Source organism: Erinaceus europaeus, chromosome 15 (genome assembly GCF_950295315.1).
Source record: "Erinaceus europaeus chromosome 15, mEriEur2.1, whole genome shotgun sequence".
Lineage (NCBI taxonomy): Eukaryota > Metazoa > Chordata > Mammalia > Eulipotyphla > Erinaceidae > Erinaceus > Erinaceus europaeus.
Window position 1 is genome coordinate 28,208,144 of NC_080176.1, and position 25,339 is coordinate 28,233,482.

General features: G+C 49.3%; 1 protein-coding gene across 2 annotated transcripts; it reads right to left on the reverse strand.

Moving 5' to 3' along the window:
* Positions 1-1,885: 1,885 nt before the first annotated feature.
* BCL7B (BAF chromatin remodeling complex subunit BCL7B) lies at positions 1,886-23,395 on the reverse strand. Of its 2 annotated transcripts, none has more exons than XM_060173486.1 (6): positions 23,173-23,395; positions 15,192-15,267; positions 6,496-6,592; positions 4,890-5,060; positions 3,063-3,164; positions 1,886-2,926 (listed from the first exon to the last, which is right to left on the reverse strand). In XM_060173486.1, exons 1-6 carry the CDS (start codon positions 23,262-23,264, stop codon positions 2,919-2,921), a joined length of 546 nt encoding a protein of 181 aa, XP_060029469.1. In that variant the 5' UTR covers positions 23,265-23,395; the 3' UTR covers positions 1,886-2,918. The 2 variants fall into 2 exon arrangements, with proteins under 2 accessions (XP_060029469.1, XP_060029468.1); XM_060173485.1 differs by having other exon boundaries at positions 3,063-3,142; positions 23,173-23,393.
* Between the last annotated feature and the right edge of the window lie 1,944 nt (positions 23,396-25,339).

The following is a 25,339-nucleotide window of genomic DNA, read 5'->3' on the forward strand; positions in this document are numbered from 1 at the left end:
ACAGACATCTGCAGACCTGCTTCACCGTCTGTGAAGGGAACATCTGCAGGTGGGGAGCCAGGGGCTCGAACCAGGATCCTTAGGCTGGTCCTTGTGCTTTGCACCACATGCCTTTAACCCACTGCACAACTGCCCGACCCCCCTTTTTTTTTAGTACTTTATTTGACAGAGACAGCCAGAAATTCAGAGGAAGGAGGACATAGAAACAGAGAGACACCTGCAGCACTGCTTCACCACTTATGAAGCTTTCCCCCTGGGGGGAACTGGGGGCTTGAACCTGGGTCCTTGTACACTGTCATGTGTGCCCTCAACCAGGTGTGCCATCACACAGGTTGTTTTTTTTTTTTGCCTCCAGGGTTATTGCTGGGACTCAGTGCCTGCACTACGAATCCATTGCTCCTGGAGGCCATTTTTCCCCCTTTTGTTGCCCTTGGTTTTATCATTGTTGTATCATTATTGTCATTGATGTCATTGTTGTTGGATAGGACAGAGAGAAATGGAGAGAAGAGGGGAAGACAGGGAGGTAGAGAGAAAGATAGATACCTGCAGACCTACCTGCAGGTAGGGGGCCAGGGGCTTGAACCAGGATCCTTATGCCAGTCCTTGTGCTTTGCGCCATGTGCGCTTAACCCCCGGCGCTACCATCCGAACCACCCATGAGATTTTTTTTAACTGTCCCATTGAGGTCTTAAAAGCATGAGATCCCAAGTTTGACCCCTGATATCACAAATGCCAGAGCGAGCGACACTTTGGTTCTTTTTTTTTTTAGATTTTTATTTATAAAAAGGAAACACTGACAAAAACAGGGGATTAGAGGGGTACAACGCCACACAGTTCTCACCACTAGAACTCTGTATCCTATCCCCTCCCCTGATAGCTTTCCTATTCTTTATCCCTCTGGGAGTATGGAAACAGGGTCATTATGTGGTGCAGAAGGTGGAAGGTCTGGCTTCTGTTAATTGCTTCCCTGCTGAACATGGGCATTGACAGGTCAATCCATACTTCCAGTCTGTCTATCTTTCTCTAGTGGGGCGGGGCTCTCTGGGGAAGCGGGGCTCCAGGACAATGGTGGGGTTGTGTTGTTTTTGACGGGTTAGGTTGTTTTCGCCAGGCTGCCTTCACGGGCGGGTAACAGACAACCCGGGACTCATGGCTGGGTTGTAGGCAGTATCTCTTTATTCATGCAGGACGCAGCACAATCTAAGACGAGCTAAGTTAAACTCAAAGTACAGTACTCTAAAACTCACAATGCTGTCTTTATATATACTTCCCAAGTAGGGTGGAAACAGGATGTGACATAGAGAGGGTGGAGAGAAAAGTGACTGGTGAAAATCAGGGTGTGACAAAGAAGGGATCAGGGTGTGACAAGGAGGGGGGGTGGAGCAAGAACATATCATGGAACAGTGGGGATTGAACCAATGCCCTGGAGGGAGGTGCTTGTTAACAGCGGTTATGTAAATAGAATGAAGTGGTTATGTAAATAGAATAGTGTTAAGCAGGGGGGATTTAAACCAAATGAAACAGAAGGGGTCTCATGCATACCAACAGAGTTGTCTGCCCATGGAAGTCCGGTTGGCATCATGGTAGCATCTGGAACCTGGTTCTGCCTTCTACATATACACACACATACAAAGGACTGGCAAGACTGCTTATCTGGGAAGGTACCTGGTCTGCCTTGCATGTCCCCCCCCATCCCCCACCCCCACTTTGTCAGATAGATCGAGGGCCAGATGCCACAGCACTAAAAGTTTCCCCTGGCATCAGAGTACTTCAGTGGGCAGAGCCCAGCCCAGGATGAATTCACAAACATTAAACCACCCCCCAATCCCGTCGCCAACACCTGAACCCCAGAACCTCCGAGAAGAAGCACTCAGATACTATTAAGAAATATTTCAAATAGTTTAATTTTAAAAATATTCTATTCGATGCTAAAATATGTCTTCACTCGCTGTTGTCCATTTCCATTTTCTTAAACATTTTTTTTGGAACAAAAAAATAAAATCACAAAGTTCAGTTAGACATGCGGATTTCAAAGAAAACGGGAACTTTCTCTAGAAAGTCTGCACTGAGGGAGTCTTGAGGGGGATGGGGACTGTTTGCTTGAGATTCTTGCTGGGGCAGCATTGGCAGCAGGAGTTCTGGGATCTGTGGCTGGGAGCAGGCGATGGACGACGCTGGGATGAAATGTGTGGGTGATGACAGGAACGCTGCATGTGTGCTGAGGGGTGGGGTGGGGGCTGGCTCAGGTGGGGGGCAGAGGACTGTCAGCAGCTAGAGGAGGGCCGGCCCATCGGGGGTGGGAGAAACCTCTGGAGCGGGCAGAATTGCCAAGACAGCAACACACCCACAGGGACCTCGCAGGAGGGGACTCTTCCCTTCCCTTCCCTTCCTCTGAAGGAAGTTTCCACCCACTCCTCCCATGGCGCCCTCACCCCACGGGAAAGTCCATGACTCTGACTCCATTCACGTTCAAGTAACCTCAGGCCTTCTCTCTGGAGAGGCCTTCCAAGGCTGGCTCTTCATCCTCACTGAAGCGCCAGCAGCTCAGCCCAGGGCCCCCAGGACGAAGACTGAGGCCTGGAGGTGGCGGGTGAGCCCTGGGGTGGCTGAGGCGCCAGCCTACTCGGGGTGCAGGACACGAGAGCTCCTCACAGGAGTAAGCAGACAGAGGTGCCGGGGTAGGAAAGTGCAGCTGTGACCCCAAGGCCGGGGTCAACCCTCAGCCTGGAGGCTGCGATGCTGGGCCTCAGGTGCCCGGCTTGCCCACACCCGGGCGACGCAGCATGGCGCGGACCAGAAGGAGGCTGGCAGGCGGGCGGGTGGGCAGGGAGTGCTAGCTCTCAGACACTGTCTGCGGCACTGCAGGCTGGTCCACGCAGAAGCGTTTCAGGGGCGGGGCGCCCGAGTCTTCCTCTTCCTCAGCGGCCTGGGAGCAGCAGGACAAGGAGTGAGGGCCAGCCCCCCTGCACATACCCCCTTCTCCTCCTCTGACCCTGCCCAGCTCCACCTGTCATCACACACCACCAGCATCCAGGCTGTTCTAGAGGCTGCTGCCTCCTTACCTTCGCCTCCACAGGAACTGGCTCTTCCTTCGTGAGGGTGGGAGGCTCGTCTGCAACTTCTGAAGCCGGCAGGGAGGGCTCTGAAAAGGCAGGGCAGTGCCCCTGAGAGGAGCTTTCTGCAGTGGGACACTTTGGGAGCCCCTGCTCCTCTGGGGGGCTTTTCTGAAAGCTGAGTGGGGCACCTCGGTGAAGAGGTAACACTGTCTGGAGGAGGCCCGGCTATACCATGGCGGGAGGAAGCTCGGTGGGTGAAGCACTGGACTGTCCTGAATTTGAGCCCTGGCAACACACGTGCGATGCTCTGCTTCACTCTCTCATTAAGAAATAAATTAGGGAGTCAGGCAGTAGTGCAGCAGGTTAAGCACAGGTGGTGCCAAGTGCAAGGACTGGCATAAGGATCCTGGTTTGAGGCCCACCTGCAGGGGAAGTCGTTTTACAAGCAGTAAAGCAGGTCTATCTTTCTCTCACTCTCTGTCTTCCCCTCCTCTCTCCATTTCTGTCTTATCCAACGACAACATCAGTAATAAATACAACAATAAAACAACAAGGGTAACAAAAGGGAATAAATATTTTTTAAAAGTTTTTTAAAAAAGAAATTAATAAGTAGAGCTAGCTAGGGTGGTCACACAGACAGCAAGCACTCTGCAGTGAGAAGGAGCAGACCTGGAGCCGCTCGCTTCTACCAGATAGTAGCCACGAGGTATTTGGAGAAGCAATTTAGCCCTTCAGTGGGCCAGGGAGCTGGCTCAGCATTGGAGCATATCTGGCCTCTCCCACCCTCCTCCCCATCTCATGGTAAATAAATGCACCTTTTAAAGAAAACACTTTTTGGGGTGGGAGGTAGATAGCATAATGGTTATGCAAAGAGACTCTCAGTCCTGAAAAGTCCCAGGTTCAAGCCCCTGCACCACCAAAGACGAGAGCTGAGCAGTGTTCTGGTAAAAACAAAACAAGCAAACAAAAATACTTTTCTTTTTTTTTTTTTTTTTCCTCCTCCAGGGTTATTGCTGGGCTCGGTGCCTGAACCATGAATCCACTGCTCCTGGAGGCCATTTTTTCCCCCTTTTGTTGCACTTGTAGCTTTGTTGTGGCTATTATTATTGCCCTTGTTGACGCAATTAGTTGTTGGATAGGACAGAGAGAAATGGAGAGAGGAGGGGAAGACAGAGAGGGAGAGAAAGACAGACACCTGAAGACCTGCTTCACCACCTGTGAAGCGACTCCCCTGCAGGTGGGGAGCCGGGGGCTCAAACCGGGATCCTTATGCCAGTCCCTGCGCTTTGTGCCACATGCGCTTAACCCACTGCGCCACCGCCCGACCCTCACAAAAATACTTTTCTAAGCCTCTACTTCTTGTGTGTGTGAAATGGAGCTAACAGCTGTTACTCCAAAGAGAATTTTTCTTGGGACGGGGTCCATTTCCATGGCTTCACCTCTGTGCTTTTCCAGACAGAGACAAAGTAGGAAGAGAGAAAGACTACTGCACTGAAACTGTTAATACAGTGGGGGCCAGGCTTGAACCTGGGTCACACACAGGGCAAAGCACTGTGCTATCCAGTTGAGTTACACACACACACACACACACACACACACACACACACGCACGCACACACGTGCGCTGACTGTATTATAGGAATCATGTGTGACATGTGACCAGTGTGCGGGTGCATTTTCCATCCTGTGAGAGGGTGCGAGGGTACAGTACTGCCCTGCCCAGTTCCCATCAGATACCCCAGATAACAACAGCTGTGCCCGGGCAGGCAGCGGGCTCCAAGCCCTGACACCAGAGAGAGAGGCATCAAGGGACAAGGCCCATTGGGGACTCACCCTCCAGGATCTCCTGGCCCAGCGTCGGGGGCTGGGAGTCGTCCGTGCGGAAGTCGGAGGTGTGTGCAGGGCTCAGGGACTCGCTCTGCTGGGGGCTGGGGCTGGAGTTGGTGCTGCTGTCCACCTTGAGCTGGTAGACATCGGACACAGAGCTCTGGTTGCTGTTGTCATCTGAAAGCACATGGAACAAGGTGCCGCTGAGGGTGGTCACCTCCCTCCTGGGCAGCCGTTGGCCAGTAGGGCACTGTGACCAGTGCTGTGGGCTCCTGCACACGGGAACCGCCAGAGGTCCTGCTTCACACAGGCTCTTGGCACTGGCTGCGGTCAGGTGCCACTCCTAGTCCTCCTCCTTGCGTGTCCAGTGCGCCAGCCTTCTGTGGAGGGAATGACTCGAGCTTCTGGTGGTCCCCTCCATCTGCACAGGGTGCTGGCGTCTGCTGGGGGTCAGACAGCTGCCCAGCACCCGAGAAGCTCTGGCTGCAGGCTCAGTCATCACTCTCAGTCCTGACTTCCGCTCAGCACCAGCAGCCCGTCACCATCCCCTAGCCCCCAGTGAATTGTGTCCATGCCTGCTTCCCCCACACACACCCTGACCCCATGACAGCCCTCTGCGCCCCCTCAGTCTCAGGGGCACTCCACTGCTCCATGCCACTGCTCCCCTCCTGCCTCTAGTGTGACTTTTAAGCGCTGGTGCTTATCTAGCGGGCTCACGAGGCTGCTACCACCTCTCTCTCCAGCCTTCCTGGGGAGCCCCATGTCAGCCAGCACATAGCGGGATCTGCACCTCCTCTGCAGACCCTGCACCCCAGGGCCCCCTGCTCCACCCCGGACACACAAACACCAGCCCTGGCCCCTGCACTTGGCAGGGGGCTCCATGCTGGCCGTGCTCCACGGTGTGGCCCCCACATGTGGCAGCTCAACCCACAGTGTCAAGAGGAAAAGGGTGAGGTGGGGAGCAGAGTGAGGGGTGGAGCCTCAAGGGCTGAGTACTGCCTCCCCCCCCCCCACGAATACGGAGAGCCTCCCCTGGCATGCTCCTTTGTGAGGCCCCACAGCCTGGGCGGGGTCAGGGGGCAGCTTGCCAAGGACTGTGACTCCAGTCCAGCTCTGGAGAGAAGACAGGATGCCCTTCCTAACTCCAGTTTGATGAGAGCCCACTGCAGGGAAGTGGAAGGTGCTCTGTCCCCTCTGAGGTGGGCAGGCACGTCTCCTGAGAGGCCTGGGGAGCTGAGGTGAGGGTGCTGCATGGACAGTAACCGTCACTCGGGGCTGAGAGGTGACACAGGAGGGACAGTTTTGAAGACTGGTCGGGAGACAGGCCCCAGCTGACAAGGGCCGACTCAAAACAGTGTTCTCAAGAGCTTTTAGTCCAGAAGCCCAGGCCTCAAGGCAGGTCTGTGACTTCACCTCAAGCCCTGGTTCCCTGCAGCGGGGAGTGAGGAGCCTGCTCTCTAGCTTGTTGGCTACCTGGCTCTGAGGCTGAAACTGTTTGGCTTTCCAGTGCCAAACAGCAGGCACCGAGGTGCTACACAGAACTGTTCTTTTGATCCACGGGTTCAGTGAAGTTTCTATTTCCCTGTGAGGAGTACGTGTGGATGCAACTCACCCTGGAATTCAAGAAGGAGAGAGGAATTGGCTGAGGCATCAGAAGGAAAACCATTAGGTTCCCGGGCTGCCGAACTGTTCGATTTTGACTTTTCTTTCTAGAAATGGAAGAAAGAAAAAGAAAAAAAAAAATATATATATATGACAGAGCGAAGCAGGAGACTCAGAGAGAGCGAGCCGGGTACGTTGAGATTCTGCTGAGGCCTGGACGAGGAAGGGACAGGGAGAGGGACAATGTGATAGCACCTGGGACAAGATATCCCGGGCCTCCATGTCTCCCTCGGGTGCTGACAGACGTGTGCTTCTGCCAGAGCGTCCCATGGTGCTCCCTGACCCTCTGCCTGGATGGGACACTGAGAAACACAAAGTGGTAACTTGAGCAAAAGTCCTCTCTCAAAAGCAACAGCTGGGGGGAAATAAAAGAAGACAAGACCTCCAACTGGACAGGAGAAGGTGAGCAGCAATAGGACAGGAGGCCCCTCCAAACTCCATTCCTGACCTGTCAGCCCCATTCAGAGTTGTGTCCACCTGGCCGAGTGCCATTTCCTTTGGGCAGCCGTAGGACACTCCTGGAGACTAAGGCATGACATGACACCCCCAACAGCCACAAGTGGAACCTGAGTAATCTCCAACTTGCTGGCTCACACTCTTGATGGGACATGGGACACAGTACGCTGTGACCATTTAGTTTCTGCCAAGAGTCCTGACCTTTATCCCTGTGCACTTAGGCCTATCCTCCCCTTTATTTTGCTCAGGTGCGCACATCATTTTGACAGCTACTGCCACCATTTTATTACATCTATTACATGGATCACCTTTTACCAGCCGTTTAATATTCCAGTCAAACTCACGTTACAATGCACAAGGGCCTGGGTTCAAGCCCCTGGTCCCCACCTGCAGAAGGAAAGCTTTGCGAGCGGTGAAGCAGGGCTGCAGGTGTTTCTCTGTGTCTCTCCCCCTCCCTCTCTTCCCCTTCAAATAACTAAAGATACTAGTCCTGGAACATGATGGCAGAGGTGGGGGTTGTACTGTTATATGGAAATGTTATACATGTGCAAACTACTGTATTTTACTATCGACTACAAACAATTAATCCCCCAATAAAGAAAAATAAATATAATTAAAAAATTTTAAAGATAAATAATGAATAAACTTAAAAAAAAAAAAAAAGGTCTAAAGTCATTTGGGGACTGGGTGATGGTACACCTGGTTGAGCACACATGTTACAGTGCACAAGGTCCCAGGTTCAAGTCCCCAACTACAGAGGGGAAAGCTTTGCAGACACTGAAGCAGGGCTCTGGTGTCTTTATCCCCCCCCCCCTTTTTATTACTAGATATAGACAGAGAGAGGGGGGAGGAGGAGATAGAGAGAGACAGAGAGATACCTGCAGCCCTGCTTCACTGCTCGCAAAGCTTTCCTTCTGCAGGTGGGGACCAGGGGCTTGAACCCAGGCCCTTGTGCATTGTAACATGTGAGTTCGACTCATGAAGCCTGCAGTGAGGGCATCACAGGAACAGGGCTGGCTGAAGGGGAAAGGGATGCTCTAGAGCTCCCCTCACTTTTCCCCACCAACTCTTGGGCCTGCTATACCCCAAAAAGGCAGCACCTGGAGGTCTGGTATTGGGGAACTCCATGGAGAGCGGAGGAAGGTGGGGAGAGGAGAGGGAAAAGGTTGAACCTTGCTGTCACCCTACCCCCAGAATGCTTTAGAAGAGGGATCCCCAGAGTCTAGGTTCACATCTGCTCCAAGTCAGATGCCACTAGCTAAGGCAGCTCAGGTCACAAAAGCTGAGAACACAGCAAACACTAAGCAAACAGCTGAGGAAATCAGTCCAAGTGACAGGCTGCAGCAGAACAAGCTGTGCTAATAGAAGCAGGTTAAGTCAGGGCTGGGGAGTCAGCAGAGCGGTTATGTAGAAGACTTTCATTCCTGAGGCTCTGAGGTCTCAGGTTCAATCCCCACAACCATCATAAGCCATAGCTGAGCAGAGTCAGTCGGTCTGTCTATCCCCCCCCCCATCTCTCCCACTAAAATACATAAATAAGACATTTAAAGCAGGTTAATAAGACTTTATTTATTTATTTATTTATTTATTTGCCTTCAGGGTTATTGCTGGGGCTCGGTGCATGAACTATGAATCCATTGCTCCTGGAGGCCATTTTTCTCCATTTATGTTGCTCCTGTTGTTGTGATTGTTGTTACTGCTATTGTTGTTGGATAGTACAGAGAGAAATTGAGAAGAGGGGAAGACAGAGGGGGAGAGAAAGACAGACACCTGAAGACCAGATTCACTGCTTGTGAATCGACCCCCCTGAGGTGGGGATCCTTGAGCTTCACATTATGTGCGCATAACCTGTGCGCCACCACCTGGAGCTGGAAATCAATCTTTATAAAAATGAAAAAAGGAGTGGGCCGGGTGGTAGTGCAGTGGGTTAAGCACACATGGTGCAAAGCGTAAGGATCCCGGTTCGAGCCCCCGGCTCCCCACCTGCAGGGGAGTCTCTTCACAGGCGGTGAAGCAGGTCTGCAGGTGTCTCTCTTTGTCTCCCCTTCTCTGTCTTCCCCTCCTCTCTCCATTTCTCTCTGTCCTATCCAACGACAATGACAGCAATAATAACCACAACAACGATAAACATCAAGGGCAACAGAATGGGAAAAACAGTCTCCAGGAGCAGGCACCATAACCCTGGAGGCAAAAAAAAAAAAAAAAAAGGAATAGCTAAAACAAGCAGTGTATAGGTTTCTGCAAAATACAAGAAAAAAAGAGGGGGCAGGCAGGCTACATAGACCCATCAGGGAGTTGCCAGTCAGTACCTCCCTCTCAGTCCACAAGCTCTGGATGGTCTCGGATGTGTTCATCAAGTCTACTTTGTAGACAAGCTTTTCTAGCAATTGAGAGGAGAAGCTGCCAGATTCATTTTGGAAACTGTAATCTTAGCACTCTTTTTTTTTTTTTTTTGCCTCCAGGGTTATTGCTGGGGCTCAGTGCCTGAACTATGAATGCACTGCTCCTGGAGGCCACTTTTCCCATTTTGTAGCCCTTGTTGTTTATTATTATTGTTATTATCGTTGTTGTTGGATAGGACAGAGAGAAATCGAGGAGGGGAAGACAGAGAGGGGGAGAGGAAGATAAGACACCTGCAGACCTGCTTCACCACTTGTGAAGTTACCCCCCTAGCAGGTGGGGAGCCGGGGCTGGAACCGGGATCCTTACACTGGTCCTTGCGCTTTGCACCATGTGCGCTTAACCGCTGTGCTACCACCCGGCCTCCTCGTATCACTCTTTACTCCCTGCTAAGTAAGAACAGCACCACACATCTCAACAGCACCATGCAGGAAACCTTTTAAATGAAGCACTTGCAGTTTGGATGCAACAACACAGAGAGGAATACAAAGGAACAGAGAATAAGGAAGATCAAGTAGAATGTAGCTTCAGAGTCTCCCAATGTTTCAACATCAGAAAATGGACTGACACAATTATCAGCCTAATTTTATATTTACAGCAACATCACAACAAATGCAGGAAAAGCTGCTGATAAAAATCCAACATCTGAGGAGTTGGGCGGTAGCACAATGGGTTAAGCGCACGTGGCGCAAAGCCCAAGGACGGGTGTAAGGATCCCGGTTCGAGCCCCCAGCTCCCCACCTGCAGGGGAGTCGCTTCACAGGTGGTGAAGCAGGTCTGCAGGTGTCTTTCTTTTTCTCCCCCTCTATCTTCCCCCATCTCTCTCCATTTCTCTCTGTCCTATCCAACAATGACAACATCAATAACAACAACAATAACTACAACAATAAAAACAAGGACAACAAAAAGGAATAAATAAATATTTAAAAAAAAACTTAAATAACTATTTAAAAAAATCCAACATCTGTTTATACTTCAAAAAAAAAAAAAAAAAAGATCTGTGGTCCGGGAGGTGGCGCATTGGTAAAGCTTTGGACTCTTAAGCATGAGGTCCTGAGTTCGATCCAGCAGCACATGTGCCAGAGGGATGTCTGGTTCTTTCTCTCTTCTCCTATCTTTCTCATAAATAAATAAAATCTTTAAAAAAAAAAAGATTTATTTATTTTGGATAGAGACAGAACTTGAGAGGGAAGAAGAACGTTGAAAGGGAGATGACAGAGAGACACCTGCAGCCTTGCTTCGCCACCAGTGAAGCTTCCCCCTTGCCGATAGGGACCTGGGACTTGAACCCAGGTCTTTGCACATGGTGAGTTGTGTGCTCAACAGGATGCACCACTGCTCGGCTTGTATTTATACTTTTTATTAAATTTACTGGCCTCAAAAGACTAATTTGGAAAGGGTGCTCAGTCTCCTTCGTAATCATAGAATTAGTCATTCCAGCACATCTGCAGTGAGTATCAGGATGCATACATCTAACAATATCAACTGGTGACGGCGGGAATGTTGGCAGGTGTAACCACTTTGGGAAGTTCTTTAGCATTCCTTAGCACTTGTACCCTGAGATCTGGAAGTCTTTCTCCGAGGATTACATAACGCCTGCATGTAGACTCACACTGATTAAGAATGTTCACATTGTTCTTGTTTTCCAAGACTGAGGGCGACATACCTGTCAATATGAATGGGAGGAACAGGAAACCAAAATAGGGCCTGGCCTATAATCAAACTCCCCAGCAGTGAGAAGAAACAAACAGCTCTAAAGACAACATGGATGAATTTTAAAAGCATATTGCTGAGCAAAAAAAAAAAAAAAAAGAGCAGACACACAAAAAATATGTCACGATGCTTTTTTTATAGAAGCATAATAATGTTTACACATGTCTAGAGCAGTGGTAAGAAAAAGCAAAATTAGGAGGGTGACTGACTCCAGCAGGGAGGGAAGCAGATGCTGGGAAGAATTGCAAAATACTCTGAGGACTAGGCAAAGCCCTCTCTACCCCCCACCTCTCTCTCCATATATGATGTGTGTGTGTGTGTGTGTGTGTGTGTGTGTGTGTGTGTGTGTATGTGTATGTGTGTATTACAGTCAGGGTCAGGGTTAGGATTAGGGTTATCGTCTGGGGAGATGATGTCATGGCTAGAAAAATGGCTAGGAAGCTGGATCAAAGAAGAGAGTAGTTCCAAATATGGAAAAGGTGTATAAATATTGTTGACTGTAAACTCCATTGAACTGATCTGATCTGGGGCCCATATTCAGCTTAGGAGCCTATGTGACCTCTGCATCCTTGTAGGTCTGAGCTCACATTCTGTGGTCATGAGTAGGAACATTTTTTTAACTGCTCAGCTCTGGCTTATGGTGGTGTGAGGGATTGAACCTGGACATTGGAGCCTCAAGGCAAGAGAATCTCTTTGCATAATCATTATGCTATCTACCCACCACTTTCTCTCTCTCCATATATATGTGTGTGTGTTTATTTATTATTATTATTTATTTTCCATTCTGTTGTCCTTGTTGGATAGGACAGAGAGAAATAGAGAGAGGAGGGGAAGACAGAGAGGGGGAGAGAAAGATATAGACACCTGCAGACCTGTTTCACTGCCTGTGAAGGGACACCCCTGCAGGTGGGGAGCCGAAGCTCAAACCAGGATCCTTACGCTGGTCCCTGCGTTTTGTACCACATGCGCTTAACCTGCTGCGCTACTGCCCGACTCCCTTTTTTTTTTTTTGCCTCCAGGGTTATTGCTGGGGTTTGGTGCCAGCACTACAAATCCACTGCTCCTGGAGCTCATTTTTCTCATTTTGTTGCCCTTGTTGTGGTTGTTATAGCTATAGTTACTGAATAGGACAGAGAAAAATGGAGAGAGGAAGGGAAGACAGAGAAGGGTAGAGAAAAATAGACACCTGCAGAGCTGCTTCACCTCTTGTGAAGCGACTCCCTGCAGGTGGGGAGTTGGGGGCTTGAACCCGGATCCTTATTCCAGTCCTTGCACTTTTTGCTATGTGTGCTTAACCCGCTGCACTATAACCCAGTCCCCTATTATTATTATTATTTTTTTACCAGAGCTCTGCTCAGCTCTAGCTTATGGTGGTGTGTGGGATTGAACCTGGGACTTTGGAATGTCAGGCATGAGAGACTCTTTGCATAACCATTATGCTATCTACCCCCCACTTTTTTTTCCTTTCTTCTGTTTCTTTTTTATTATTTATTTTCCCTTTTGTTGCCCTTATTGTTTTTTTGTTGTTGTAGTTATTATTGTTGTTGTTGATGATGTCATCGTTGTTGGATAGGACACAGAGAAATGGAGAGAGGAGGGGAAGACAGAGAGGGGGAGAGAAAGACAGACACCTGCAGACCTGCTTCACTGCCTGTGAAGCGACTCCCCTGCAGGTGGGGAGCCGGGGGCTGGATCCGGGATCCTTCCACCAGTCCTTGCGCTTTGCGCCACCTGCGCTTAACCCGCTGTGCTACCGCCCGACCTCCCTTTCTTCTGTTTTATTCACAGGGCTCACTTGGGCCTCACACATATGCAATTTCATCACTCCTGAGCCGCTTGCTTTTCACTGGGGTAGGGCAGTGAGTGAGGGAGACACACCACAGCCCTGGAACTATCTCAGGGCTCAAACCTGTGCTACACATGGCAAGGTCCCAGCCCTGTGGGGTGAACCAGCTCTCTGATGCCAATGCTCTATTCTGACTTGGTGGTTTTTACAAATAAATTAGGACTTTATTTATTTGTTATTATATATTGCCTCCAGGGTTATTGCTGGGGCTCGGTGCCTGCACCACAAATCCACTGTTCCTGGAATGTGTGTGTGTGTGTGTGTGTGTGTATTCATTGATTCCCTTTTGTTGCCCTTGTTTTATTGTTGTAGTTATTATTGTTGTTGCTATTGATGTCATCGTTGTTGGATAGGACAGAGAGAAATGGAGAGAGGAGGGGAAGACAGAGATAGGGAGAGAAAGACACCTGCAGACCTGCTTTACCACCTGTGAAGTGACCCCCCTGCAGGTGGGGAGCTGGGGGTTTGAACTGGGATCCTAACGCTGGTCCTTGCACTTTGTGCCACCCACTGTGCCCAACACCCTCTCTCTTTTTAAAGTCTTATTTATTAATAAGATAGGAGAGAGAGAAAGAACCAGACATCACTGTGGTACATGTGATGCTGGGGATAGAACTCAAGACCTCAGGCTTGAGAGTCCAGTGCTTTACCCATTGTGCCACCTCCCAGACCACCTCTCATTCCTTTCTCAATCAATAAATAAATAGTTAAAATAAATTCATGATACAGTCAACAGTATTTATACACTTTTCCCATATTTGGTAGCTATGTTCTTCCCTGATCCAGCTTTCTGGTCCTTTTTCCGGCCATGACATCATCTCCCCAGACAATAACTTGGATCTACCTGCATATCAGATGTCAGGCTCAGGAAAAAAAAAAAACAAAACCTAGTATGGTCATGGACCTGATAGAATATAACTATAATAGGCCTACTAACTATCTACAAATAGAGACCCCCAACTCTTCATTGGAACTATTCCAGCCTTTAGGTTCATGATTAGTCAACAATTTGTTTGGCTTTATATGTTTACTCTTTTTTCAGCCACCAGGTTACAGATGCTAACATGATGCCAACCAGACTTCCCTGGGCAGACGACCCCACCAATGAGCCCCGCTTCTCCAGAGCCCCGCCCCACTAGGGAAAGAGAGAGACAATCTGGGAGTGTGGATCGACCTGTCAACACCCATGTTCAGCGGGGAAGCAATTACAGAAGCCAGACCTTCAACCTTCTGCACCACATAATGACCCTGGGTCCATACTCCCAGAGGGATAAAGATTAGGAAAGCTGGGAGTCTGGCGTAGTGCAGTGGGTTAAGTACATGTGACACAAAGCACAAGGACTGGCCTAAGGATCCTTGTTCAAGCCACCAGCTCCCCACTGGCAGGGGAGTTGCTTCACAAGCAGTGAAGCAGGTCTGCAGGTGTCTATCTTTATCTCCCCTCTCTGTCTTCTGCTCCTCTCTCCATTTCTCTCTGTCCTATCTAACAATGACGACATTAATAACAACAACAATAATAACTACAACAATAAAACAATAAGGGTGACAGAAGGGAATAAATAAATTAATTTAAAAAAACGACATCAATAATAACAATAATAACTACAACAGTAAAAAAAAAATAGGAAAGCTATCAGGGGCGGGGATACGGAATTCTGGTGGTGGGAATTGTGTGGAATTGTACCCCTCTTATCCTATGGTTTTTGTCAGTGTTTCCTTTTTATAAATAAAAATAAGAATAAATAAATAAATTCGTGAACAGGTGAAATCTCTAAGAGAAGAAAACAAATCGCTGCTTCCTGCTCTTATTAGCTGTCTCCTATAAACAGATGTGTTTAATATGTTGACGTGCCTTTCTAATTGCTCTTCCATAGATTTGATACCTATATGTTCCTGGGAAGAAAAAAAAAAACACATAGCATTGTTTTAAATGTCTATTAAATAAATTATCTTTAGTGTCCAGGGAGATAGTAATAGACTCTCATGCCTGAGGCTCCAGCGGGCCCAGGTTCAATCCCAGGGGCCACTATAAGCCAGAACTGAGTCCTGCTCTGGTTAAAAAAAATAATAAATGAGTAAACATTATCTCTCTATATAGTATCATCCTATAAACCTCTATGGTTATGAACTTCCTATGGGGGGGGGATTGATTAGTATCCTGGTAAAAAAACAAAACAAAAAAAGAAAGAAAAGGGTACCTTGTTGTTGCTTTAATTTGCTTCCACACTTACCTCCTTGCTGTCTGTTACAGGAACCCACTTAAATATCCTAAGGGACGTGTCACCCACAGTCACCCATTTTTTCTCCCTAAAAGAAAGATAGTTCTTAGAACCGACACAATAACAGTTACTTTCCATATAAATATATATATGTATATTTTAATTTTATTTATTGGATAGATACACAAATCAAGAAGGGAGAAGAGTAGAGACACCTGCAGCCCTGCTTCACCACTCATGAAGCTTCCCCCCGGAGGTGGGGGCCAGTGGCTTGAACCTGGGTCCTTGTACACTGTAACATGCCCGCACCTGAGCTTAATTTTTTTTGTTGTTTTTCCCTTTTCTTGCCCTTCTTGTTTTATTGTTGTTGTAGTTATTAGTGTTATTACTGATGTCATCGTTGTTGGGTAGGACAGAGAGAAATGGAGAGAGAAGGGGAAGACAGAGAGGGGGAGAGAAAGATATAGACACCTGCAGACCTGCTTCACCGCCTGTGATGTAACTCCCCTGCAGGTGGGGAGCTGGGGGCTGGAACCGGGATCCTGATGCCGGTCCTTGCACTTTGTGCCATGTGAGCTTAACCTGCTGAACTACCGCCCGACTCCCTCAGTTACTTTTCTATTGGAAACTTGTCTGCCTCTCAGGAGATCACCTCTGTAAGCTCAAGTGTCTTCCATGGTTCCTCTCCATCAACTGGTGCCTGACCTTCCAGTGAAAACTCCTCCCTTCCAGAGGGAGGTGACTCTCGGCTCCTTTGGTCTAAGCCCACTGCTGGCCGCCTATCCCCATGAGCAGCGCGCCAAAGCCCTTTCTCCTCACAGGAAAGACTCCGAGAGAGGGTACTAGCACTTTGGTTTTTTAGATAAGAGGCAGAGAGAGGGAGTATGTTAGAGAGAGACCACAGCACCTTCAACGCAGTGAGGGGGTGCTCCTGGCTAACCAACCCACTGTCCAGGTGAGTTATCAGAATGGCCAGCTGCCAGCACATTTCCAAGCATGGGAGTTCACCTGACAGACATCACTTTTTGAAGGGGGGGGCGAGGGGGAGGGAGAAGGAAAGGGTGAAAGAGAGGTAGGGAAGGAGAGAGAGAAAAAACACACCAGACATCACTCTGGTTACATGTGCTGCCAGGGACTGAACTTAGGAACTCATGGTTGAGAATCCAATGCTTTATCCACTGCGCTACCTCCTGGACCACTAGATTTTCCAGTAAGTCACTCAGCTCTCCAGATATCAACAAGCTGTCCTATCAGGTGCTGCCGGAGAGGAGGGACATATAAAGACTTGGTTCTTTTTTTATATATAAATTTATTTTCCCTTTTGTTGCCCTTGTTTTTTTTAATTGTTGTTATAGTTATTATTGCTGTTATTGATGTCACAGTTGTTAGGACAGAAATGGAGAGAGGAGGGCAAGACAGAGAGGGGGAGAGAAAGAGAGACACCTGCAGACCTGCTTCACCGCCTGTGAAGCGACTCCCCTGCAGGTGGGGAGCCGGGGGCTCGAACCGGGATCCTTCCACCAGTCCTTGGGCTTTGCGCCACGTGTGCTTAACCCACTGTGCTACCGCCTGACTCCTTTTTTTTTTTTTTTTTTAAGAATTTGTCTATTTATTCGTGAGAAAGACAGGAGGAGAGAAAGAACCAGACATCATTCTGGTACATGTGCTGCTGGGAATCGAACTCAAGACCTCATGGTTAAGAATCCAATGCCTCTTCCCCACCTGCAGAGAAGTCCCTTCACAGGCAGTGAAGCAAGTCTGCAGGTGTCTATCTTTCTCTCCCCCTCTCTGTCATCCCCACCTCTTTCCATTTCTCTCTGTCCTGTCCAACAATGACGACATCAATAACAACAACAATAAGACCTACAACAATAAAACAACAAGGACAACAAAAGAGAATAAATAAATAAATAAATAAATATTAAAAAAAAAAAAGAATTCAATGCCCCGGGAGTCGGACAGTAGCGCAGTGGGTTAAGCGCACATGGCTCCAAGCACAAGGACCGGTAGAAGGATCCTGGTTCGAGCCCCCGACTCCCCACCTGCAGGGGAGTCACTTCACAAATAGTGAAGCAGGTCTGCAGGTGTCTATCTTTCTCCCCCTCTCTGTCTTCCCCTCCTCTCTCCATTTCTCTCTGTCCTATCCAACAATGATGACCTCAATAACAACAATAACTACAACAATAAAACAACAAGGGCAACAAAAAGGGAATAAATAAATATATAAAAAAAAAGAATTCAATGCCCCATCCACTGTGCCACCTCCCAGACCACAAGACTTGGTTCTTGCCCTGGGGGTTCAGAGGGGTGAAGGCGAGGAAACCACTTAGCAGGCAAAGAAGGAGGAAGGTAGCTGAGAAGGAGGCTGAAAAAGAAGTCAGGCTAGGCTGACCCCTGGGGGGCAAGGCTTGCCTGTGACTCCAATGGAATGGAATTCTGATGCTGAAACATTTGGAAATGAACACAGGACTGAAGAGACAGCATAGCAGCTATGCAGTAGACTTCCAAGGTCTGGGGTTCAATCCCCTGCATCACCTATATGCCAGAGCTGAGCAGAGCTCTGGTTTAAAATACTACTACTAATAATAATAATGACAGGGGTAGGCAGCATAAATGGTTATACAAAGAGACTCTCATGCCTGAGGCTCCAAAGTCCCAGGTTCAATCTCCTGTACCACCATAAGCCAGAGCTGAGCAGTGCTCTGGTAAAATAAATAAATAAATAAATGTCTTTAAAGTTACTTAAAAGATAACCGTGAGCATTGGGCGGTAGTGCAGTGGGTTAAGCGCACGTGGTACAAACCGCAAGGACCGGCATAAGGATCCTGGTTCGAGCCCCCAGCTCTCCACCTGCAGGGGAGTCGCTTCACAGGCGGTGAAGCAGGTCTGCAGGTATCTATCTTTCTCTCCCCCTCTGTCTTCCCCTCCTCTCTCCATTTCTCTCTGTCCTATCCAACAATGAGGACAGCAATAACAACAATAACTACAACAACAATAAAAAACAAGAGCTACAAAAAGGAAAATAAATAAAATAAAAAAACATAATCATAATCATTATCGTTGGTGTCATCTTTAAATTTTTTAAAATTATCTTTCTTTATTTATTTATTGGATAGAGACAGCCAGAAATTGAGAGGGATGGGAGTGATAGGGAGAGAGATAGACAGACATTGGCAACACTGCTTCACCACTTGTGAAGCTTCTCCCCTGCAGGTGAGGATTGGGGGCTTGAACCTGGGTCCTTGCGCACTGTAACATGTACACTCAACCAGGTGCATCACCACCCGGCCCCACTGTTGGTGTCATCTTCATTATTATCATGAGTAATTGTGGTCCAGGAGATAGCTACCAGGAAGGGTGTGTGCCTTGTCATGTGTGCAAGCCAGGGCTGAGTCCTGGCACCACATGGGAAATACTATAGCACCAGAGGAAGCTCTGGTGCTGTGGTGTCTTCTGTTCTTTCTGTCTATCTGTCTCAGGGGTGATATGGCCCTGTTAAGGCAACAGCAGTTGGGACTACAATCCGATAAATCTAGGGGCTACTTTCCTAGCAGGGCTAAGTGCTCACTTTTGACTTGATGACTTTGTAATGCCCACAGATGATGATGTATATCCCAGTGACTCTCGACAGAAGAAAGGCTCCTCATCCCTGCTCTAACTAGAAAAAAGAAAAAGAAAACAGCAGCTAACTGAAGCAATGAAATCAAGCAAGACGTCCCAGCACTGCATTAAAAGAAGAGAAAGAGGGGGTCAGGCAGTAGCACAGCGGGTTAAGCCTACGTGGTGCAAATGCAAGGACTGGTTTAAGGATCCTGGTTCGAGCCCCTGGCTCCCCACCTGCAGGGGGGTCGCTTCACAAGCAGTGAAGCAGGTCTGCAGGTGTCTATCTTTCTCTCCCCCTCTGTCTTCCCCTCCTCTCTCCATTTCTCTCTGTCCTATCCAACAACAATCAAATCAATAACAACAACAATAACCACAACAACAATAACCACAACAACAATAAAGCAAGGGCAACAAAAGGAAAAAAACAGCCTCCAGAAGCAGTGGACTTGTGGAGCCCCAGCAATAACCCTGGAGGAAAAAAAATAAGAGAGAGAAAGAGGGAAAAAGGGTGGGGGGAGTCAGGCGGTAGCACAAAGCGCAAGGACTGGTGTGAGGATCCTAGTTCGAGCCCTCGCCTCCCCACCTGCAGGGGAGTCGCTTCACAGGCGGTGAAGCAGGTCTGCAGGTGTCTTTTTCTCTCTCCCTCTCTGTCTTCCCCTCCTTTCTCCATTTCTCTCTGTCCTATCTAACGATGGCGACATCAACAACAATAATAACTACAACAATGAAAAACTACAAGGGCAACAAAAGGGAAAATAAGTAAATAAATATTAAAAAATTAAAAAAAAAAAGGAAAGCTAATTCCAGGATGACCAGGGAGGTGGCTCAGTGGTAGCACACCTGCCTTGTATGTGAGAGACCTTGGGTTCAACCCCTGGCACCACCCAAAGCAAAAGGAGTCAGCACCCTGCAGATCGTGGAGCAGAGCTCTGCGTGCTCTCTGTATCTTGCTCTCACAAAAGTTTTTTTTTTTTGGCCTCCAGGATTATTTTTGGAACTTGGTGCCTGCACTGTGAATCCACTGCTCCTGGTGGCCACTTTTTTCTTCCTATTGTTATTGCTGCTGCTGTTGTTTTTGGATAGGACAGAGAGAAATTGAGGGCAAGATCAAGAGGGGGAAAGACAGACACCTACAGACCTATTTTACTGCTTGTGAAGTGACCCCCCCACCACCGCAGGTGGGGAGCTGGGGGCTCCAACCGGGATCCTTACGCCCATCCTTGTGCATCACTGCCCGGCCCCAGATAAGTTTATATATATATATATGTTTAAATATTTATTTTATTTATTTATTCCCTTTTGTTGCCCTTGTTTTATTGTTGTAGTTGTTATTGTTGTTGTCGTTGTTGGATAGGACAGAGAGAAATGGAGAGAGGAGGGGAAGACAGAGAGGAGAGAAAGATAGACACCTGCAGACCTGCTTCACCGCCTGTGAAGCGACTCCCCTGCAGGTGGGGGGCCGGGGTTCCAACCGGGATCCTTATGCCAGTCCTTGTGCTTTGCGCCACCTGCGCTTAACCCGCTGCGCTACAGCCCGACTCCCGATAAGTTTATATTTTAAAAGTCACATACAAGAAATGTCCTGTGGTTCACTAGGTTATAATGTAGCTGTGGAAAGTTCTATAAAGAAAGCCAGATGCAGACGGGATTTTGAACAGTGCCCTTGAGCTGAACTAGGATTTAGCTGGGCAATTGGGAGGGTAGTTGCAGCAGGGCCAGGGGCGTGGCTGCAACTGAAAGACAACCTGGGAAGGAGGAGCACCTGAGACAGGCAGGGGGGGAGGGGCAGGAGAGAGATCAGCTTCCATCCCCAAAAGAAGAGTAAAGAAAAAGGTGGCTAATGTGTGACCTTCCGAGCAAGGGAGTGTTATGGTGAGGTTTTCACTAGAGATCGAAGTGAAGCAGGGGCCCAAAGATTAGCAACAGCAAGTGCATCATGGGAGGGCAGACTGGTACAGAGTTCTAGGGAACAGAGGATGGTCACTTGGCCCAGGCTGCTGGGGGTTAGGGGAGTGGGCAGTGGGTTGATGTTTTAGGAAAAGAAAGATGTGTCGATTCTTTTATTTTCTTTTAGCAGAGCACTGCTCAGCTCTGCTTTATGACAAAGCGGTAGACTGAACCTGGGATTTTGGGGCCTCAGGCATGAGAGTTTTTTGCATAACCATTATGCTATCTAACCCCAGATGTGTATATTGATTCTTTGACCAAAAAAACCTAGAAGATTCCAATTTGGAAAAAAAATGTCAGAAGTCATATAATTCATGAGTCAAAATTACATACATACATACTTTGGTATAAATCTATAAGGAATTTGCTAGGGGCCAGGTGGTGGCACACCTGGTCGAGGGCATACATTCAAGTGCGCAAGGATGCAGGTTCAAGTCCCCCTGATCCCCATCTGCTGGGGGGGAGGGCTTTGAGAGCAGTGAAGCAGTTGTAGGTCTCTCTCCCTTCTCCCTCTCAGTATATCTGTCTCTATCCAAAATAAAATCAAATAAAATTTTAACCAAGAACGGATAAAACTTGGATCTTGGGGTCAGGGAGACAGCATAGTGGTGATGCAAAAAGAACTTTATGCCTGAGGCTCTGAGGCATAATTTAATTCTTGGCACTACCATAAGCCAGAACTGAGCAGGGCTCTGGGAAAAACAGACTTGATATTATGTAGAAGTGGACAGAGTAGTCAGGTCCAATGGGGTGATGCCTAGAAAGTCACTGAAGGTTGGGGAGGTGGGCTGAGGGTTTGTGGAAGGAGTTAACACACCTACTTGGGAATTATTTCAGTCCTTGCTGGAACTTCACTGCTGCAGGCTGATCTTTTCAGATAGACTAAAACACCCCAGTGCCTGAACCTCCCACCCCTGTGCTGGGGGTCGCCTCAAACCTCCACTGCACAAGGCAAAGCAGTTGCTCTATCCAGGTGAGCTATTTTGCTTGTCTTTAATTAACTTTATTTCCCCTAAAGCTGCTCTATGTAAAAATAGATTCCCTCCCCATCTGCAAGGAGGATGCTTCACAAGTAGTGAAGCCCGTCTAAAGATGTCTATCTTTCTATCTCCCCCTCTTCTCTCAATTTCTCTCTGCCCTATCCAATAAAATAGGAAAGATAAGGACCCGCCTAAGGATCCCGGTTCAAACCCCCGGCTCTCCACCTGCAGGGGGGCTGCTTCACATGTGATGAAGCAGATCTGCAGGTATCTGTCTTTATTTCTCCCAGTCTTCCCCACCTCTCTCCAGTTCTCTCTGTCCTATCCAACAACAATAATAACTACAACAGCAAAAAAAAAAAAAAAGGTTAACAAAAAAGGGAAAATAAATAAAAATAAATTTAAAAAATTTTATTTATTCCCTTTTGTTGTCCTCGTTTTTTTTTTATTGTTGTAGTTATTATTGGTGTCGTTGTTATTGGATAGGACAGAGAAATGGAGAGAGGAGGGGAAGACAGAGAGGGGAGAGAAAGATAAGACACCCGCAGACCTGCTTCACCGCCTGTGAAGCGACTCCCCTGCAGGTGGGGAAATATAAAAAAAAATTTTTTTAATGTAAAAGATGGCAACAGGAGCAGTGGATACACAGTGCAGGCACCGAGTCCCAGCAATGACCCTGGAGGCAAAAGGAAAAAAGAGCGTCCCGCCACTCTGCCACGTGATGCTGGGGTGGGACTGGGACCTCAGACTTTTAAATTCAGTGCTCTACCGGTAGAGCTATTTCCCTGGCCGCCAATAATACTAAGGAAGAGACCAGAGGACCGCTCAGCTGAGGCTCTTGGTGGTGGCGGGTATCGAACCCGAGACCTCTCCTTCGTAGCTTCTCTGCTCGCACTCGGGCTTCTACATTTAGGAAGAAGTCAGTAGGACGCACAGGGAAGTTTTAGGTGACACCCGGGGATTCCTGGCACAAAACGAGGGTGGGGTGTCACTCGGTGCTTTCCGTGGATGTTGCAGGTGATGCTTGCAAACTCGGTCCCTAGAGCGCCGCGAGGAGGCGCACCCCAAATCCCCGGCCAGGAGCACGCGTGCGGGGACACTTCCGAGAATTGGCGGCAGGCTAACACATGTCTTGCTCCGCGTGGCCGGCGGGACATACATGGGACAGTTCGGAAAGTCCAAGGGCTCCTGCAGAACCGGTGCTACCGGAAGCCCAAAACGGCTGCCCGCCAGTGGCCGCCTGGGGATGAAGGGGTGGGCCCTCGAGCCAGTCGGCCCGCTGATTGGCCAAGACCGGCGCTCTGACGTCACGCAGATGCGACGACCCCCTCCCCCAGCGCCGGTCTCCCGCTCCTGTCCCGCCCTGCCCCGCCCCGCCCCGCCCCGCCCGTCCGTCCGTCCGCCAGTTCGTCCGTCCGTCCTCTGGGCACCCTAGCACTGGGCCCTCGGGCCCGGCCCCTCACCATTTCCGCACTTTCTCGATGGCCGCCATCACCTTCTTGATGTCGTCCTTGGCCCGGCTGCGGGTCTCGGCTCTGACCGACCGGCCCGACATGGTGGCGGCAGGAGTGGCGGGGGCCGGGGCACTGCTCCCAAGACGCGGGGAATCGCGCGCCTCACGCGCCGCCGCAGCAGCGTCACCGCGCCCGGCGCGCCCCCACTCCGCGCGCGTGCGCGAGGGAACGCGCGCCCCCGCCCGTCCCAGGAGGCGCGAGGCCACAGCGCGCCTGCGCACCCCGCCCCGGGAGGCCCTTCCTGGGCGCCGCGGGAGGCCCGGGGTTCGGGCGCTGCGGGCCGCCAGCACGTGCTATGGGCGGGCAGGCGAGGTGCGAGGCCGCGCTTGCGCGTTCGGCCCCTTCCCCGGAGCAGGGTACCTGCTTCTGGCCAGGGCTGTGGTCTTGCCCTGTAGGTCCTGAACTTGCCCTTGGTGGGACCCAGGCTCAACACAGGCCCTTCCTCCCTGATAGCCGCCCTGCGAAGGCCACACTTTCTGCAGTGTGTCTCCCATCTCTGCTCAAGCCCGGGCTCCACCCGGCTTCCCTCTTCTTTTTTTTACCCTGCCAACCTCCAGCTTTGGCCATAAGGAGCGCTCAACTTCAACGCCTCGTTTAGTGATAGTTACTTAAGTGATGCCTACTGTAGGCAGGACAGGAAACTGGGCTTTTGCCCTCCAAGGGCTCCCAGTTTAGTAGGACATGCACATCAGAAAGCAGGTGTTTATGATCAGGGAGAGAGCTCAAGGTGCTAAAGCACAGAATTTACATGCCCGAGGCCCCCGGAGCCATAACTTTTTTTTTTCCCTCCAGGGTTACTGCTGGGGCTCAGTGCCAGCACTATGAATCCACTGCTCCTGGAGGTTATTTTTCCCATTTTTGTTGCCCTTGTTGTCACTGCTGTTGTTGGATAGGACAGAGAGAAATCGAGAGAGGAGGGGAAGACGGGGAGAGAAAGATAGACACCTGCAGACCTGCTTCACCACCTATGAAACGACCACCCTGCAGGTGGGAAGCCAGGGGCTCAAACCGGGATCCTTACACTGGTCCTAGTGCTTAGTGCCATGTATGCTTAACCCACTGCTACCACCCTACCTCTCCCTTGGAGCTATAACTTAACCACAGGCACTGCCTTATGCCCAAACTGAATCTTTCTCTCATGGAAACAGAAATGTAAAGAGAACAAAGCAGGCATTTTGAATGCAGTATTTGATCTATGCTAAGCCGACTCAAGTTCAAAAATGGTATGACAGTAGCCCTGGAGTGTGTTGGAGCCTCAAGCATGATCCTAGGTAATGCATATGCCAGACAGAGGATTTCTTCCTTCTCCTCCCTCATAAATAATATGCTATGACAGCTGAAAGGGTAGACACTCAGACCTCACTGCCCACAGACACTATAAATGTTCATGAATGTTTTCATTAAATGTTGAGCACCCTGCAGCTCAACCTTGCTCATTGGCCCACCCTGCCCCACAGGCACTCTGCAGGGTGGGGCCTTGAGCAGTGGCTTCTGTAGACATCAAGGAAGTGTGAGCTTCCTGACTTCTTCTAGCGTTTGCCCTTCTTCCGTAGCCAGTCAACAGCATCAGGTTGAGCCTGATGTAAAGTTTCGAGACCTCCTTTGAATCTGGAGAGGTGGCAGTCATTGACTATGTGGGTCATAGTCTGTCTGTAGCCGCAGGGGCAGTTCGGGTCGTCTCTGGCTCCCCAGCGATGGAACATAGCGGCGCACCGGCCATGGCCTGTTCGATAGCAATTGAGGAGGGCCCAATCATAACGTGCTAGGTCAAAGCCGGGTTGACGCTTGCAGGGGTCTGTGATGAGGTGTTTGTTCTTTACGTCAGCTGACTGCCAACTCTGTTTCCAAGAGACTGGAACAGAGAAGTTCAGTGTAGGCATAGGGGACCAGATTGGGTGACGAGACGTCAAGCGTTGGACAGGGTGGGCGAAGATATCTGCGTATATTGGCAGGTCCGGTCAAGCGTAGACGTGGGAAATGGACTTAGATGATGCCGCATCCCGACGAATATCTGGCGGGGCGATGTTGCTAAGAACTGGCAGCCATGGAACTGGGGTGGAACGGATGGTTCCAGAAATTACCCTCATGGAGGAATATAATTTGGAATCGACCAAGT

What these genes read in the sequence shown, in the direction of transcription:
- BCL7B (XM_060173485.1), bottom strand. Translation starts at nt 23,264, where the DNA reads ATGTCGGGCCGGTCGGTCAGAGCCGAGACCCGCAGCCGGGCCAAGGAC. An exon ending in ATCGAGAAAGTGCGGAAATG is followed by an intron (nt 15,268 to 23,172) that starts GTGAGGGGCCGG and finishes TCTTTCTTTTAG; the next exon opens with GGAGAAAAAATGGGTGACTG. An exon ending in CTGTAACAGACAGCAAGGAG is followed by an intron (nt 6,593 to 15,191) that starts GTAAGTGTGGAA and finishes TTCCATTTCTAG; the next exon opens with AAAGAAAAGTCAAAATCGAA.